We start from the raw sequence: 19,117 nt of genomic DNA, 5'->3' as shown, positions 1-19,117 counted from the left end.
CAACAACTAAACTTGACTCATCTCATGGTGAAAATGCAGAGACGAGAGTCCTATTTGCCTGACTTTAGGCGAGATAATTTATAGGTAAACGGGTGAGATTTCACATAAAAGAGGGTATTCTAGAGAGGACATTTCATACCCTAACCTGAGAGAGCTATTAGTTTAATGGATTAAAACCCAATGACAGGTTCCCTTTAAAGGGGAACACATCTTCAATCCATCTCACCACTTCCTTGCTCATTGCAGCCAATAGAAGTAGCTTCTTGACCTGCTTGTCAGGAAAGGATCAGAGTCCCTGTAGTATAGCTGAGAAGACGCCTTCCAGAAAGAAAGTACTGAATATTGTCAGCTGTCAGAGGGGGAAGAAGACTGATAATGTCGAGAGCCCACTGGAGCAGCAGATAGCAGTGGAATTAGCTGCAGTCCTGATATAAATCTAGAATCCTTATTCCAATGTTTTGTGATCATACATCAATTTTTATGGATGTACAATACAAGGAGTCCGTCACTGCCGTGTTTCTTTGGCAAAAAGAGAGATTCTGAAAAGCTGCACTGTGTGAACAGGAGGATGCTGGCCTGTGCGCCCTTTATCATGTCCGAGATGATGGTTTTTCTTGCCCTTTATTCCTGGACTAGTCCTGGGTAAGATCTTGATGTGTTTGCAGAGTGTGGAGTTGGACAGCGATGACGCCGGGGGAAGTGCAGCGCAGAAACAGAAGATCTCCTTCCTGGAGAACAATCTGGAGCAGCTGACGAAGGTTCACAAACAGGTGAGAAACGTCGTCCTATGCAGTGATCCGCAGCAGAGCGCGCTGAATGGTACATTTATATGTCCACTAGGTGGTGCTAGTGCATAAACTAGAGCAGATCAGCCTTGATGCAGAACTTATTCCCTGTCCTGCGATGTACCTACTGGGCTTCCGTAGGGAACAGATATAAGAGATGATGTTTTAAGACTAGTAACAAGCTAAAAGGCTAATACACCTGCATGCTTGGGTCAGCCAGGAGTGCATGTGTATGAAATTTGAGAGTGATTAGGGCCCCCCCATACACACACTTTGTAATTTCGGCCTCTCCTGGGTCCCTTTTGCTTTTTGCAGCTTGTCCGGGACAATGCGGATCTGCGCTGTGAACTTCCTAAACTGGAGAAACGTCTTCGGGCGACAGCAGAGCGAGTCAAGGCACTGGAAGGAGCACTTAAGGAAGCCAAAGAGAACGCCATGAGGGACCGCAAGCGCTACCAGCAGGAGGTTGACCGCATCAAGGAAGCTGTCAGGGCAAAGAACATGGCACGGAGAGTGCACTCAGCTCAGATTGGTGAGCGCTGAAGCTGTGTAATCGGACCTTTCTTGTGTGGAGTGTTATATTGGCAGCAGGACTGTGAACAATGCATTTGTATTCCAGGATTGTAGCTGGACTTGGAGCACTGGTAAAGTGTCCTCACACTGCTGTGTTCTTTGATATCTGCTTTCATACTGCGCTCTAGCTCCTGCTGTAATATCTAACCAGCAGCCTAATGCGGCCCTTACTCTGAGCAGAGAGGAGGTGCGGTGTTGTGAGGGTTCAATCAAGTACAGCTACGATCCTGGAATATAAATCCATATTTCTGCTAATAAGAAACAGATGTTTAGTTACCAGGGGGTCATAATCTGGTTAAATGTAAAAATATTTAGCACGTATCAGCGGGATGGACTATTGCATGATTGACAGGGGATGGCTGCTTAGATGCCCAGCCATTATTAGTCTTGGGGACCCCATGAAAAGTGACTATAAGTGACCCCCTCACCAGTCACCGTTTATGGGACAGAGGGAAACAGCCGACAACAGAATCTCACAAAACATTTTCTCTTTTAATCTAGCAAAACCAATTCGCGCTGGACATTACCAGGCGTCGTCCCCTACAGCCGTAAACGCCATCCGAGGAGGAGGAGGGTCTGTGCACTCATCATACTACCACAACACCAAGTAATGGAGAGGTAAGTGTTCTCCTGGCACATCCATCATAAGCGCTGACGTCATCCTGACATGAACTGACACGTTGGGGCAGATTTACTTACCCGGTCCAGTCACGATCCTGCGGTGCGTTGTCCGATGAGGATTTGGTTCTGGCGCGATTCATGAAGCTCATGCGCCCAAGTTACTGAATCCGTCACTTCTGCGCCTTCACCTTCTTCTTCCCGGTGCTTGTAAGTGCGCGTCTTGCGATACATTTCTAATTGTTAAATCCCGTGCGTTGTCTGAAGCCGTCGGGTTGTCCGATGGCCACGCCCCCCCCCCCATTTCTGTCGCGTGCAAGCCGGTTCCAATGCACCAAAATCTGATCGTGTGCGCCAATTTGGCACAAAGCGGAAATCATTGGGAATTCCGACGAAAATGCGTCCGACAGACGCTTAGTAAATGAGCCCCATTGTCACGGATCGCTGGTGATGTCTGGTACTGATCCTGTGGTACAGTCCACAGCTGCATTTTCACACTTGCAGCTTCAGAGCTGAAATCCCCCAGTTATCGCTGCCTTCTTCTGAATGAAGTGGGGAGCGGAGCAGAAATTTTACTGTGGGGGAAATGACTATTGCACCTCCGCATTGTACATTACAGGAGTCCAGCCTCTGCTGTATACAATGATATCTATATACATACATACATTATTATAATATATGATTACTATTATTTTAGACGCAGACATGTTGACCCTAACCCTGTTATTCCACATATTTGCCACTAGGCAGCAGTTTTAGAGCTTTTCACATTCTAATGTCTAGCATGTATTGGGGCCTATTCAGACCACCGTATTATACAGACCTTACTATAAATTGACAGCATTATACAGTATGTATATAGGGGGCTGTCGGTTTAGTATGGGATTCACTGCTGTGATACAGTTTGTATATTACAGATTATTTAATACCTAAAGGGCTTTTTATTTCAAAAATACATTTTTACCCCCTAACCATATCAGTCATTCCTGCCCAAACACCACTTCATCAAAATCCAGGGACATTACACATAGATGCAGGCATCGTGACTGTGGTAATATTTGATATCCATGGCTTCCTTTCTTCTAAAATATACTTTCTAAAATTATGCTAATGAGCCCGAAGGGCTCTGGGGTGAATTACCAGAGCACCTCCATGCTGTAACTTTACAGGCCGTTACACTGTCTCCCTGCTCTCTCAGCACTTCCAAGTCCCTCTTCCTGATGTAATTTCAAAAAGTAAGAGGAGGAAGTGCTCCTGCACAGTGTAACAACCTATGAAGCTGCAGGACAGAAGTGCTTAGGTAACACCCCCATAGCCCTTATGGCTTATTAGTTTAGATTTTAGAAGGAAGGAGGCCATGGATAAGAAATATAAGATTATCACAGTCCTGGTGCCTGGATCCTGGTTTATCAGGATGGATTCAGATGGTAGAAGCAAATACAAGGGACCCCCATTCTTATAGTCCATAGAGTTTCAATTAGTCGGACCCCCATCAATCTACAACTTACCCACAATCCTATGGGATTATATATTTGCTTGATCAATTATCGCGATCTCTGATCTTTCACGTGTAATTGTGTTCTGAATTGTATATGTAAAGAGGGTCTATTATATTCCATGGCCTTCAGCATCCTGGCCTTGACTTATGTTTGACATTGGTGTTCGGACAATGGGGGTCATTTACTAAGGGCCCGATTCACGTTTTCCTGACGTGTTACCCGAATATTTCCGATTTTCCCTGGATTGCACCGGGATTTTGGCGCACGCGATCAGATTGTGGCGCATCGGCGCCGGCATGCACGCGACGGAAATCGGGGGGGCCTGGTTGAATGAAAACCCGACGGATTCGGATAAACCGCCACATTAGAAAAAAAAAAAAAAAAGGGTCGCTCGACACGCGCTTACCTGCACCCACGATGGCTCGGTGAACTCCAGTGAGTTCCGATGCTCTTCAGCGCAGCAGCGACACCTGGTGGACGTCGGAGGAACTACCTTAGTGAATCCCGGCCGGACCCGAATCCACCGCAGAGAACGCGCCGCTGGATCGCGAATAGACCAGGTAGGTAAATCTGCCCCAATGTCTCAGGAATGTCAATGTTTATTCTCTGTTATCAGCCAATCTGGGCTGAGAAGAGGCTGAATGTTAAAGGCAATGGGAGAAAAACCAGACTCTTCCCTGCCCCCTGGTGGTCGGGTAGTTAGTGACCTCACATTATAATATCCGCAGTAGTTGTCAGTGATGTGAATCCCCCTGGTTGTCACCTCCTCCCCCTCTGATAACCCCCTCTACCCCTCACCTGTATATAGGGAACCTCCTCTAAGCCTCGCTGGGCTCAGGAGGTCGGATTAGTGATTGCACATCCTGCAGGAGGAAACCGAGCGTCTCACCAGGATATCTGATGGTTACTCTGGTTAATATTTAGTTGTAATAACCAGAGAGAGACCCTCTAGTACAAGGGAGACTCTATTATTGATTCACTGTCTCACAGGAGAACAATGGGGGCAACAGAGACCCAAAAACAACTTTATTCCACACTGTCATCTCAAACTTTCTGTAGCCCCCCCTGTCCCCCTGGAATATGTCATATATAGATGCTTTTCTGGGATTTGGAGGGGAATGTTATTGGATCAATCCGGTCTAATGTTTATATGACCGAACAGAGTTGGAAATCCAACTCCACTCTCTGTATAGTGGCCGGGACTGGGAACTGCAGCTCAGCTCCTATTCATTATATTATATTCTATATTATATATTATATTCATTGTGGCTGCAGTTCCTGGGATCGGCCACTATACAGAAAATGGAGCTGTACTTTCAGCTTCATTCTGTTACCAGAAGGCTACCAGACATAGCAAATCAGTGTGGGGAGTCCCATACAAATCCGATATTGTTGACCTATAGAAATGTCATTAAAGGAAATCTACCCTCAATATCCTTCATGATAAACCAGGGACATTACTCATGGATCCAGGCACCGGGACTGTGCAATCTTGTTATATCCATGGCCTCCTTCCTTCTAAAATCAACCTTTAAAATGATGCTAATGAGCCAGAAAGGCTCTGGGTGGCATTAACAGTGCCCCCCATGCTGTAGCTTCATAGGCTGTTACACTGTCTCCCTCTTCTAACCTGCTGCCTCAGCATCATCCCGATGTAATCTTACACTGTGGGAGGGGGAAGTGCTCCTGCACAGTGTAACAGTCTGTGAAGCTACAGCACTGAGGGGCTCTGGTAACGCCCCCTCAAAACCCTTCTGGGTCATAAGCATAACCTTCCCCTGGCTCCCCCATCACTAGTGTAGTAAGCCCTTCATGGGGGGAGGGTGAGACAGTGTAACAGTCTGAAAAACCAGAGGTAGCCCCTCAGGTTTCATTAGCATAATTTTAAACATTGACTTTAGGTAAAATAGTGTCCAGAGCTGTGATCTACAGCTCAGCTCCTATTCAGGTGTTTAGGAACTCAGCTGCAGTTACAGGGGTCGGCCACTACACTCAAAATGGGGCTGGAACAGTGTTGGACCCCCCCCCCCCCCACTGATCCAATATTGCTGACCAGTAGATAATTCATTAATAACAATAACTTGGAAAAACCCCTTTAACTTTGGGGGTTTAAAAAAATCGAAAACGCATTGAAATCATGTTGTCCTGCTAAATCTTTGCAGCGCACACGTAAAGCGGACTGCTGCGCTGCCTCAGTTTTGCTTTACTGCTTTCCCCTGCTTGAAGCTAATGGATCATTAGGTAAAGATTGTGTCATAGCTGGTGTCTGTACTTACACATTTCTCTCTCTCCAGCAGATTGGAAGACGATCGCTAAGCATGTGGCGCCACCACCTCACGCTCGCCCATCCTAAAAAACATGTCGCCTTCCCGAGCTCTCAACAATCGCCAAATCTCAGCCCTGACTCTCCATCGATGTACAGAGCCGCGTATCTCACCCTGTGTAATGTATAGACCCCACTCGCTAACCGAATTCTGCCCCTGTGACCTTCAGTGACCCCCTACATTTGTTTTTGGGGTGTCATTTTTACCCCTGAAGACGGCCTACTGATTGGATCATTGCTCGTAAACCCTCCCCTTATAGCGGCGGCTTCGGAAATATCGGTTTTGCCTTAATCTGAAGACCTAAGCAATCGATCACTGACTGGTAGCTGGGGACAACCCACATGACATCAAGGGGAGGGGCTTATATCTTAAAGGGGTTGTCCAAAGTATGAAAAACATGGCTTCTTTTTTTTCCAGAAACAGCACTACACCTCAACATGGGTAGTATTTGGTATTGCAACTAAGCCCCATTCATCTCTATACAACTGCAATACCGGCACCAACCATGGTCAGGTGTGGCGCTGTTTTTTTTTGTTTTTTTTTTCAGAGGAAAGCTTCCAAGATTTTCTGATCAGAGCTATCTGGCTGCTTTCTTCCCAAATTACGACCCACTGACCGTAGATTGTTCTTGGCATTATAGGAAGACTTCATTATTGTGAATGGGACTGACCGCAATACCATCCACAGCCTGAAGACACATGGGGGCGCTCTTCTTTTTAGAAATTTTAGAAATGTTTAATTCCTAGACACCCCCTGGTTAATATGGATACCCTTGACATCCTTTGGAGTAGATTCCCGGTCACAGCGGACATAATTTTTCATAATACCCCCCCCCCCCCCACCACATACACACATCGCAGACGAGTTTTGAATGTATTCAACAAGCCCGACACCACTGCGGCCGATATGGCGGCGCCCAGGGTAAAGCTTGACACCATTTACATTTGCAAAGATGACTTTTATGCCTTCTTTATAACCTTTATGTGCCAGTTTAAGATCTAAAAAAAACAAAAAACAAAAACAAAGAAAAAAAAAACAAACAAAAAACCTCCTTTCCCCGAGGAGTTACTGCCGGTCCGTGGTCTCTTAGTACGTGGATCTTGCGTTACAGAACTAAAGACTTACATTAGACAATTTTCGGTGAAGCTGCTGGAAGGGTCTGTCCTGTACTATACGCTCTCCGTGTACAATAGTCTAAGATTTTTATTTTTTTTTTGTCGTTTTTTTTTTCTATTTTATTTTTAGATAAATTATTGTTGTTTTTTTTGTTATTTTTTTTTTTTATTGTGAATAATTTTTTTGTTGTTGTTGCTTATATGTTAATTTATACTGTAAATGAAGCTAATATTTCATCTAAATCAGGAACATGTTGACCCCCCCTCCCCCGGGCTAGAGGGGGGATGGGATATATTGGGTTTGGGGAAGTGTCAAAATAAATACAACCTCAAATTTATATGATGAAGATTGTTCAGGACTAGAAAATTGATGGCCTATACTTAGTATCGGGTTGAGGAGGGTTTGACTTCATGCAACTCAGAGGTAGGGGTGCACAACAGCGCCAAATTGTTATCAGTGGCTATGTCAGGTATTACAGGTAGAAGCCCAGCAATGTACAGAACTGAAGGGGGCACAACACTTGACAGACGAGTCTGGTCTTTTATATCAACTGATCGGGGAGGGTGCTGGGAGTCTGACCCAACAATCTTATATTGATAGCCTGTATTAAAGGGGTTGGCCACTCTTTTACATAAGTTTTCCATGTGCCTTTATTGCCTTGTGGATAATTCTTGAATGTTCACCAAGCGATTCAGCTGTCCTGCTTCTTACTTTTGTGCTGTGACCAGACTCTCCGTGATTCCTAGTTTACATGCCTGAGCTCTGCTGAATAGGAGGAGCTGCAGCAGGCTATTATGACTCATCCTGCTCCCTCCCCTTTTCCTGTGTGTGTAAAAAGTAAGACGCAGTGGGAGACGCCATGAGGACGGCCAAGAGCAGTGAGAGAGAGGAAGCCGTGTATATATGCAGAGGGCAGCATGGGGAGAACAGGGAAAGCTCTCAAGGGAGGCAAAGACACAGGAAATGATTTATTAAAGAGTGACCAACCCCTTTAAGAATCTGCCACCAGTTTGTAGTCATGGAAAACCTCTTTAAAGAACAAATATTTTATGTACAATATTGTATTGTAGATTCAGTATTTTTGCTGAATCTTCTCATTCAGGAATTTGTCTCAGAACAAAAAATTAAATAAAACTATTAAAAAAAATATATAATTTTTTTTTAGCCCCAGAAATAAAATATTATGCCTAGTTAAAAAAAAAAAAAAAATCACCTTTAGGGTACATTCATATGGCCGTGTGCTCACCCGGACTGGATCCCAGGCGAGAACAGGGCTGGGAGGAGACAGGGGAGGGGCTAGCGCTCTTTACTCCTCCTCCCTCCATGGTTAGACAAGCGGCCGAGCTTGGAGCCATAGAGGTCTATGGGGGCTGTGATCTGGTCCCAATCATGTGAATGACCATGTGCCTAAGGTTTGGTAAGTTTGGGTCAATGGGCGGCCTTAGTTTTTGACTTGGGTTGTGACCGGTTGACAGCATTTTTTCGCGATGATGTCAGTATCTGATCAGCCAATCAGATTTTCGGACTCATTGTGAAATATTTTCCAGAGATGGACATTGGAGGAGTTGTATAAGATTAGTAAAGCATCTCTGCTACACCCAATGCATGCTGTAGGATTCTAAATCCGGAAACTCCAATAGAGGTGCAATACCGGACACAACCTATGGACAGGGGCGGCGCTGTTCTTGGACAGACTTGTTCTTTCTGATCCTAAACTAAACCTCTAGGCAAAGAAATTTAATATTGGGAAAATTTGGGAGAATTATAACCAACTTAAACGGTGATCCAGTAGTTTAATTAATTAATCAATTCAATTTTTAATTTAAAAAAAAATAAAATAAAAAAACATTAAAAATTTAGGAGCTATTTTCCCCTGATAGATCCTCACTATTCCCTTATTGAGAGATCAAGTCCCTCACCTCGACTTCTGCTTAACGCAGCAGGAAAAGCCTCATCTAATCAAATATTATCCCCCCAAAAAACGGGCCGGAAATCGGTAATATATTGTCAATTTTATATAAAAATAAAATAAAATAAAAAGATTTAAAAAGATTTACAGGCTTTAACCCTTTTAATATTAGGAGAAGTTTTTTTTGCAACTATAAGAATCTTATACTGTGAATTTCAAATAAATGGGATTTTTTTTGGCTTTTTTTTTTTTTAACTTTTTTATTTTTTTTTTATTTTTGAACTTAAATAATTTATTAAGATGTAACCTACTCAGAAACACTTTATGCACTCGCAGCTGTAATTACAAAACCTCGGATTAAAAAACGTCATTTAATTTCTATTTTTATTTTTTTGGTGCCAATTTCATTTTGTAAATGTATATATTTTCTGTTTTTCCTAGAAATTAAAATTTCCAATATTCACGGTTGGGAATAGAGGAATCGGCTTTTTGTAGCGCTGTACATGTCGGATAGTGATTGTGTCCTGTGTATATGTCTTGTAGCCTTCATATCAGGGGAAAAAATATCGGAAATGTGTCATTTTCAGATGGAAGATTGAAAAAACAAAAAAAACATCAGAATTTTTTTCTGTAAAGGCTTTTTTTTTTTGCAATTTTTTTGCCGACAGTTTGATCTGTAACATATTTCAAAGTGTTGCGGCTGCAAAAAGGGTCTTGCAGGAATCTCCCCCCCCCCCCCCCCAGGACAAGTCTCCAGCTCTTACTATGACAGGTGGATGATACACTGACAGATTGCATGGTATTTTATCTGGAAATGTCAAGCGGAGAAAAAAAAAAAAAATTCAAAAATAAAATTGAATTCCACTTTACATTCCCGTGTCAGTCCCTTCTTCTTATAAATTATGGGTTGAAAGCACGAAATGTAAAATGTATCGTCGATGCGGATGCTAAAAATATATGTTTTCTACTGGTAATGTTTCTCTTTGTAATGACTGACCGCCCCCTGTGATACATCTTTATCTCGTGGATCTTCACTTTTAAGGAAGTCCAAGACCTTTGTGTAATAATTAAAGGAAATTTCCATCACAATCCATCCTGATAAACCAGGGACATTACTCATAGATCCAGGGACTGTGGTATCTTCTTATTTGTGTTATCCATGGCCTCCTTCTTTCTAATATCAACTTTTAAAATTATGCTAATGAGCCTGAAGAGCTTTGGCGGTGTTACCAGAGCCTCTCTGTACCGGTACTTCACAGGCTGCTACACTGTCAGGAGCATTTCTCCCCTCCAACTGTGTGAGATTACAACATGCAGAGAGTCTCTGGTAACACATCCCAGGAGTTCTTCTGACTCATTAAAGGGAACCTACCACCACGAATCTACCTATAAAGGTAGATCAGGTGGTAGGTGGATGTAAGGGACGTGAGGATAGCCCTTTTTAGAGCTAATCCTCACGTCCCCGCTAACTTTTGGGAAACTTTATTGACCTAATATGTAAATTTAGTTATGCGGCTACTGGGGCGTGGAGTATCTGGGCACGAGGCTACACGGCGCGGCTACTCCACGCCCAAGCAGCCACGTTACTCCTCCTACCCTGTTGCGTGTGGCGCGCAGCTCCTCGTAGCTGCACGCCCTCGTCCGTCATGATGGCAGTCCCAGCTCCGAGGCCGGAGCTACTGGGCATGCGTAGTAGCCGGCTTGTCGGACGAGGGTGTGCAGCTACGAGGAGCTGCGCGACGCACACAACAGGGTAGGAGGAGTAATGTGGCTACTGGGGCGTGGAGTAGCCGCGCCGTGTAGCCTCGTGCCGGCTACTCCACGCCCCAGTAGCCGCATAACGAAATTTACATATTAGGTCAATAAAGTTTCCCAAAAGTTAGCGGGGACGTGAGGATTAGCTCTAAAAAGAGCTCTCCTCACGTCCCTTACATCCACCTACCACCCGATCTACCTTTATAGGTAGATTCGTGGTGGTAGGTTCTCTTTAATATAATTTAAAAAGTTGATTTTAGAAGGAAGGAGGCCTTGTATACCACAGTCACTGCGCCTGGATCTATGAGGCACCCCTGCTCCCTCATCAGCTCCCCTCCTCGCACAGAGGGTAGGGGAAGTTCTGTGGGAGCAGGGGAGGGTGAGACAGTGTAACAGCCTGTGATACGACAGCACTGAGGGGCTATGGTAACACCACCAGAGGTCTTCTGGCTCATTAGCATAATATTTAAAGTTCATTTTAGAAGGAACAAATATAAGTAGTTACCACAGTCCCGATGCCTGGATCTATGAGTAATGTCCCTGGTTTATCAGGATGGATTGTGATATATTTCCTTTAAAGTTATATATATATATTCTGGTTTATGTTTCTTGTATTTTTGCCCATGTTACCTGTGATTCTGTATTCTTGATGACCGTTGTCCTGCCCCCCTGCAGTCACCTTATTACCTCTCTTCAGCCTCTTATCTCTGAGATGTCACTTTGATGGACGGGGCGAGTCGCTGATTCATTTCCCTTTTTTCAGCTTTGCTTGTAGCAGGTAAAACATGACAATATTTTCATCCTGACTTATTTCCTGATGGCGCAGATCTCCGGCCTCCAGACGGTCGCCTTATTCCCCCTGTATATAGATTTCACGTCCCCCTGGACAGCTGATGCCTCTGGCCCGCGGCTTTGTGCTGCGAGGCTGGATACTTTATACGTCATTGCTTCGCTTATAGCCGGGCTCCAGTTACCGCGCATCCGCGTCTCCGGTTTCATCCACAAGATTTAGCCACAAGTTTTATCTATGTGAATTATCCACCGGTCGATACTCTTCATATTTTATAGGAATATTAGGTGAAATAGTTAAAGAGGTTTCCGATTGTACGTAAAGTTATTGGATACTTTGGGGCACATTTCCTAAGGGTCCGAATCGCGCATTTTCGCCGGGTTTCCCAAATTTTTCCGATTTGCGCAGAATTGCCCCAGGATTTTGGCGCACGCAATCAGATTGTGGCGCATAGGTGCCGACATTCACGCAATAGAAATCGGGGGTGTGGCCGTCGGAAAAAACCCACGGATTCGGAAAAACCGCGGAATTTTAAAACATTTGTGTCACAAAAATAGCACTCACATATACCGAGACAGAGGAGGTGAACTCCGGCGGACTTCAGTGCAGCAGCGACACCTTGTGGACATCGGGCGCAGGACCTTAGTGAATGCCGGCAGAACCCGAATCGGCGTCGGAGAATGCACCGCTGGATCGCGACTGGACCGGGTAAGTAAATCTGCCCCTTTGTGTCTGCACCTGGTTTAGCTTTCATGGGGTTGTGGCAGGTTTTATTGTTATTCCCTCTCCACAGAAACAATCTGATTGGTGGGGGTCTGGCCGCTTGGACCCACATTGGTCACAAGAACTGGTGGGGATGTATTCTCACTAATTGATGAATTGTTCAACCTCATGCTCCATGAAATATTATGAGCGTGTGGGAGATTGCTGAGCACAGCGCTTGGGTATCTCCAGCACTCATACAATCCTCTATGAGCAAGGCGGAGATAACCAAGCGCTGTGCTGGGCATCTTCAAGCATTCACTTTCATAGAAAATGAATGGAACGGCAGGACACATGCTCAACCTGCAACTCCGTGTCGCAAAATAGAACCACCGTGATCACAGGGGTCCCAGCAGTCGGAGCCAGTGGATAGGGGACAATAAAACTGACTGTAGACTATAGAGCAGGTCCTATTCTTGTTTGGGTTTGTGGTTCGAGCAATTTGCTTTATTGTTGAGTAGACCTGGACTGCAAAGTTTGGGCTCGTACCACCGCTCGTAGATCAGCGGTGTGTCAGTGCCGTGGCAAACGCCCACAGGAACCCAAATTTCAATGGATCCGTTCATCACTAGTCTCTTATTGTCATTGGTGCATCAGAAGAGTAAAACATTCTGGTAAAGAAGGGGTTAAAGGAGCTGTTTTTGGGTCACGTGGCACAGGCCGGGTAACATTGGTCCTAAAGTAAGTAATGTCCTTAGGGGCTGCGGAAACAATGGAGGCCGTCTTTCCAAATCAAGATTTAATAGTCCGTATCGCTGGTTGGTAATTAGAACTACTCCCCCCATCATGGTCACAGTATACGTTTAACTAGCCTTACTCTGAAATAATGGGGGTGGATACAGACAGGGGCCAGCTCTGAATGACGTCATTGGTGATGTCATGATACATAACACCGGGTTGTAGGTTGGAATTCTGCATCATGTGAACAAACCCTTAGATGAGCGAACACTGTGACCAGTGCTGCCCCCTGCGCCACGATATTATGGCTCATGATAGGTTGGGGGGCTCATACGTGCAGCAGATTGCCCCTGCCTTGCGGCTGACATCCTGGGACTTGTGGTTCATTAGGGTTTGTCCTGATCTTCGTCTATACATTATTATCCTAGATCTAAAATTTGCATCAACAAATAATATTGCACTTTTCATTGCGCCTCTATAAGTCTATGGCCACAGTTATTACAGTGTTTGCGCCAGTTTTCTGTCTGACTCTGCACTAGAAAGAAGGTGGAAACTGCTTGTACATGTATTTATAAAGTGTCTGCGCCAGTTTTATGTCGCGGCTGCTCTGTGTCCGACAAGACAGAAATAATGGGGCAGATTTACTTATCCGGTCCATTCGCGATCCAGCGGCGCGTTCTCTGCGGTGGATTCGGGTCCGGCCGGGATTCACTAAGGCAGTTCCTCCGACGTCCACCAGGTGTCGCTGCTGCACTGAATGCACTGAAGTTCACCAAGCCGGCCCGAGTGAAGGTAAGCACGTGTCTAGCGACACTTTTTTTTTTTTAAATGCGGTGGTTTTTCCGAATCAGTCAGGTTTTCGTACGGCCATGATCACCAATTTCCATCGCGTGCATGCCGGCGCCGATGCGACACAATCCGATCGCGTGCGCCAAAAACCCGGGGCAATACAGGGAAAATCGGCGCAAAACGGAAAAATTCGGGTAACCCGCCGTAAAAAAGCGAATCGGGCCCTTAGTAAATGACCCCCAATCTGTCTTTTAGTCCGTGCGCCAATCGATTAATCTCTTGCGCCACAAACTTACATCCCACAGAAAAATTTATTAATTTTAAGTTTGTGGCGCAAGGGATTAATGAATTGGCGCACAGACTAAAAGACAGATTGAGGGTCATTTACTAAGGGCCACAAATTGCAACGTGTCGGAAAAATAGAAGCGCAAAAAAATTTGGTGCATTCACAAGCGGCGAGAACATTTCTCACCCAAAAATAGAACAAGTCGAGAATGTCACTAATATTGTGCTGAGGCTTCATAAATTTGGGTGTAAGAGGCGCAAAAAGGAAAAAACCCCACCATTTATCATTTATTATGACCCCCATCATATCCAACGTATCCTTTTTGGGAGTATCCAAAAGGAATCGGAACACTAGAAGCACCAGAAAAGTAACAAATTCACAAGCGGTGCCACAATTTAGCACCAAAAAAAAAAAGCACAAATCTTGAGTGTCGGAAAACCACCAAAATAGCAGCACCGACACTTCATGAAAAAGGTGCAAGAGGTGCAGCAAGGGAAAAAAATTCCACCAGTTTTCCATTCCATGTCCTGTGATGTGGAGAACATATTTCTAGGTTTCTAAATAAAATGCACTGCTCTGAGAACTGCCTGATAGATTGTTATACAGTAACTTACTATCACATACAGGGAACGGACTTGCAAGCTTAGATACAGTTGGATACACTGCTTCTGGGAAATATCTACATATTATCTATCTATCTATCTATCTACGTAGGGAAAGTCCAAACAGCACATCAAAGAAACAGTAATGGTGGGTGCAGGCACTCAGAACCAGGCTTTAGGTCCTCCAGAGGTAGGTAATTGAAAGTAGGCAGCACTCCAAGGTATTCAGTGAAAAAGCGGTGTTCTTTATTCCATGTTAGAGTACATTAAAGTACATAAGCAGCGACGTTTCGGCTCCAGGGAGCCTCTATCTATCTATCTATCTATGTATCATCTATCTATCTATCTATCTATCTATCTATCTCATATCTATCTCCTATCTACCTATCTATCTATCTATCTATCTATCTATCTATCTATCTATCTATCTCATATCTATCTATCTCATATCTATCTATCTATCTATGTATCATCTATCTATCTATCTATGTATCATCTATCTATCTATCTATCTATCTATCTATCTATCTATCTATCTATCCTATATCTATCTATCTATCATCTATCTATCTCATATCTATCTATCTATCTCCTATCTATCTATCTATCTATCTATCTATCTATCTATCTATTATCTATCTATCTATCTATCTATCTATCTATCTATCTATCTATCTCATATCTATCTATCTATCTATCTCCTATCTATCTATCTATCTCCTATCTATCTATCTATCTATCTATCTCCTATCTATCTATCTATCTATCTATCTATCTATCTATCTATCTATCATCTATCTATGTATCATCTATCTATCATCTATCTATCTATTTATCTATCTCATATCTATCTATCTATCTATCTATCTATCTATCTATCTATCTATCTATCTCATATCTATCTATCTATCTATCTATCTATCTATCTATCTATCTGTCTGTCTGTTATCTATCATCTAATCACCTATCACATATCTATCTATCTAGATACATTACAGATGAGAAATGTCCACATTGTATCTAACTGTATCTAAACTCATCGCTAGAAGGCGGGGGCTGTTGGCTGAGAGTCAGTGTCTGGTAGCCACGCCCATTAGTGGGTGTACCCAGCCGCAGCCCCTCCCTCCCTGGCAGACAGGCAGCTCCCGGGGATCGCACATTAGTGTCGCTGCTGGAGCTGCAGGAGGAGGTCGGGGTCGGAGCTGTCACCATTGGGGTGAGTGACTGAGGGTCTCCGGGGCTCTGGGCGCTGCAGGGGGATCTGCTGCTATTTCTGTTCACTTGTCAATGAGTGGTGGATGTCAGGTGCAGTGCACACAGGAGGCCGGGGTCACCAGGCTCAGCTATACTCACTAGTCAGCTATAGTCACTAGTCACCTATACTCACTCACTAATCAGCTATACTCACTAGTCACCTATACTCACTCACTAGTCACCTATACTCACTAGTCAGCTATACTCACTAGTCACCTATACTCACTCACTAGTCACCTATACTCACTCACTAGTCACCTATACTCACTAGTCAGCAATACTCACTAGTCAACTACACTCACTAGTCAACTACACTCACTAGTCAGCTATGCTCACTTGTCAGCTATATTCACTAGTCAGCTATACTCACTCACTAGTCAGTTATACTCACAAGTCACCTATACTCACTAGTCACCTATACTCACTAGTCACCTATACTCACTAGCCAGCTATACTCACTAGTCACCTATACTCACTAGTCAGCTATACTCACTAGTCAGCTATACTCACTAGTCAGCTACATTCACTAGTCAGCTACATTCACTAGTCAGCTACACTTACTAGTCACCTACACTTACTAGTCACCTATACTCACTAGTCACCTGTACTCACTAGTCAGCTACATTCACTAGTCAGCTACACTCACTAGTCACCTATACTCACTAGTCACCTGTACTCACTAGTCAGCTACATTCACTAGTCAGCTAAACTTACTAGTCACCTATACTCACTAGTCACCTGTACTCACTAGTCAGCTACATTCACTAGTCAGCTACACTTACTAGTCACCTATACTCACTAGTCACCTGTACTCACTAGTCACCTGTACTCACTAGTCACCTACACTTACTAGTCACCTATACTCACTAGTCACCTATACTCACTAGTCACCTGTACTCACTAGTCAGCTACATTCACTAGTCAGCTACACTCACTAGTCACCTGTACTCACTAGTCAGCTACACTCACTAGTCACCTGTACTCACTAGTCAGCTACACTCACTAGTCACCTGTACTCACTTTTCAACTTACTTGTATTTATTTTGTACAGTTTTTTCTTGTCTTCAGATTTGTAACTCTGTCATTGGGGTAATATAAAAGTTACATTAATGTAACCCAGTGGGGGGGTTCCCTCCGTGCTAAATGCAATACCGTGTGTCTGATCCAATAAAAAGTAGCGGATATCGCTGTCAAAATTGTTGTGGACTATAGTTTATCAGGATTCACGAAAAAACAGATGCCAGACTGATGCAAATCGCCAATTTTTTGGCCTGTTCTCGTGCAGGTATCTATAGGAAAGAACCCCCTTCCCCACCAAAAAAAACCCTGTAGTGGTGAATGTGCATTTTTTACGTATTCGCGATGTGATACAGAAAAAATGTATACTTTTTGTAAGCGTCAGTCATAACCTATAATTTGTATGTGTGTAAAACAGCAATGTGAATGTTACTCCGTGTGACTTTCCAGCTGTTGTATAACTATGACCTCCAATGTGGCTAGCAGGGCATGCTGGGAGTTGTAGTTATGATACAGGTGAAGATATATGTTACATGGTGATCTCTTGTCTAGACACAACACATTCATTATCAGAGTTGGCTGTAAATCAAGGGGTGTAATCTTCAGTATTCCCAAATATTGTGTCTTATTAGCCCATAATATTAGAATTTCTAAGATACCTACTGATGACATCTAATCTTTATTGCCAGATAGAAAGGGTTAAGTGATTATATATTATAAATGATGTATATATTCTAACTGCCCATAAGCTCTTGTTTGCTATCAGAGCTTATTCGCGATGTGATATTTAGAACATAGAGACCCCAAAAAATAAAACAAAATCTTCCAAGTAAATGTGTAAACTGGGAATAGACCCTTATCTGAAAGATGTGGTGCCACTTTTTGCCTCTAGGTGGCAGTAACTTGTCTCCTAGGAATCTGCCCCGTGAGGCTTTGATATACACAAAAGTGAACGGTGTTTAAGTTTTATGGGATTTATTGCTGGTGTCTGGGGTGGATCCGGGAGATGTGGTTATGTGGGGGGTGGGGATGGATTTACAGTAATGTGTCACACCATGGGAGACGGGATATAGACAAGGGTTAAAATCAAAAAGAAAAAGGGATAGATATCTCAGGAATAGGGACGATTTTTACTTGTACGTTGGGAAATACTGTGCAGAATTATCCCCGTAGATGTCCTCTAGATATATTCGAGAATTATGAGATGTAAATAATTTTTTTGGTATGATGAGTATTTAATGAAAATGATCAGAAATGTATGAAATTCCTTTGCTAGATGAAGTCAAATGTGATGGATGTACAGATTGTATGTATATAGATCTAAATGACCATAAGTTCTCATAAATCTGATAATTGGCAAAACTATTCTCCCAACCAGGGGCGTTACTACAGCGGTAGCAGCCATAGCCGCTGTTATAGGGCCTACAGTGTCAGGGGGCCCCGCCATCTGACCTGACACTAAAGAATGGAGGATTTGCACCATAATATACACATGAATATAATATGAATATAACATATATGTGATATATATATATATATATGCTGTGTGTGTATATGGTATGTGGTGTGCATATACTGTATGTGTATATATATATGCTCTACATCTGTATGTGTGTATATGCTCTATATGTGTACGTATGTGTGTGCGAGTGGATAAAATGTAGTAATGTGTGAGTATAAATAAAGAACTGTAGGTTTATGTCTATAGATATATAAATGTGTGTGTATACATGAGTTTAATATGTATATTTTAAAGCGGGAAGGGGGCCCCATTCAGAAGCTTGTTGTGGGGCCCTGTCTCTCTTAGTTACGTCCCTGCACCCAACATAAAAAACCCACTAGGACTTGAATAGATGGCAGGGACAGCTACTCCATTCTCCTTTGAACTAGCTGTTGTATGCCTAAAATAGTCTCCTACTCCTCCTGTGGTGGGGACTAGAGTCCATTTGGCCGTTTCTTCTTTTAGGCACAAATTAGTGATACGCGATGCGCCGACATCTGTTAGCAGACGCAGTCCAAAGAGGAATCAGATGCAGGGAAACCAGTGCGCCATGAGCTCCGGAGGACACAGGAAAAAGGTGCAAAAAAGGTGCAAATTCAAAAATACGCAAAAAAGAAAAAAAAAACACAAAAAAGCTGCATCTGCCCCAAAGGTGGCTCAGCAGGAGGGAGGCAGGAGGGAGCCGGATGGGAAGATGCAGCTGGTTGTGATGTATAACTGAGCAGATGAAGGGAAAATGATGCCCCCAGGTACCAGCGAATGGCTATGAATACGTTCTGGGTCCACTGAATATTTCCAAAAGACAAGATGTGAATGTGGCCTTATGTACACAGACGCCATGTACAGAGCACAGATCATA

At 43.6% G+C, this 19,117-nt stretch overlaps 2 protein-coding genes across 4 annotated transcripts in view; both read left to right on the top strand.

Annotated features, from left to right (window-relative positions):
- The window catches only part of KIF5C (kinesin family member 5C), a 49,845-nt gene extending 40,152 nt beyond the window's left edge, over nt 1-9,693 (top strand). For 2 of the 3 annotated variants that reach the window (XM_072122196.1, XM_072122198.1), the window contains 4 exons: nt 666-770; nt 1,101-1,317; nt 1,860-1,976; nt 5,770-9,693. In XM_072122196.1, coding sequence (XP_071978297.1) covers nt 666-770; nt 1,101-1,317; nt 1,860-1,969 — 432 coding nt within the window. In that variant the 3' untranslated portion in view covers nt 1,970-1,976; nt 5,770-9,693. The remainder of the gene's footprint in view (nt 1-665; nt 771-1,100; nt 1,318-1,859; nt 1,977-5,769) is intronic. The other variant, XM_072122197.1, reaches the window with a different exon arrangement.
- A 5,914-nt stretch (nt 9,694-15,607) lies between these two features.
- Nucleotides 15,608-19,117, top strand: part of LYPD6B (LY6/PLAUR domain containing 6B) — a 44,309-nt gene continuing 40,799 nt past the window's right edge. The window contains exon 1 of the mRNA XM_072122195.1: nt 15,608-15,702. The gene's annotated coding sequence lies outside the window, so the exon portion shown is untranslated. The remainder of the gene's footprint in view (nt 15,703-19,117) is intronic.

Source organism: Engystomops pustulosus, chromosome 8 (assembly GCF_040894005.1).
Source record: "Engystomops pustulosus chromosome 8, aEngPut4.maternal, whole genome shotgun sequence".
NCBI lineage: Eukaryota > Metazoa > Chordata > Amphibia > Anura > Leptodactylidae > Engystomops > Engystomops pustulosus.
The sequence above is the reverse complement of the archived record's forward strand: the minus strand, read 5'-3'. Positions and strand labels throughout refer to the sequence as shown.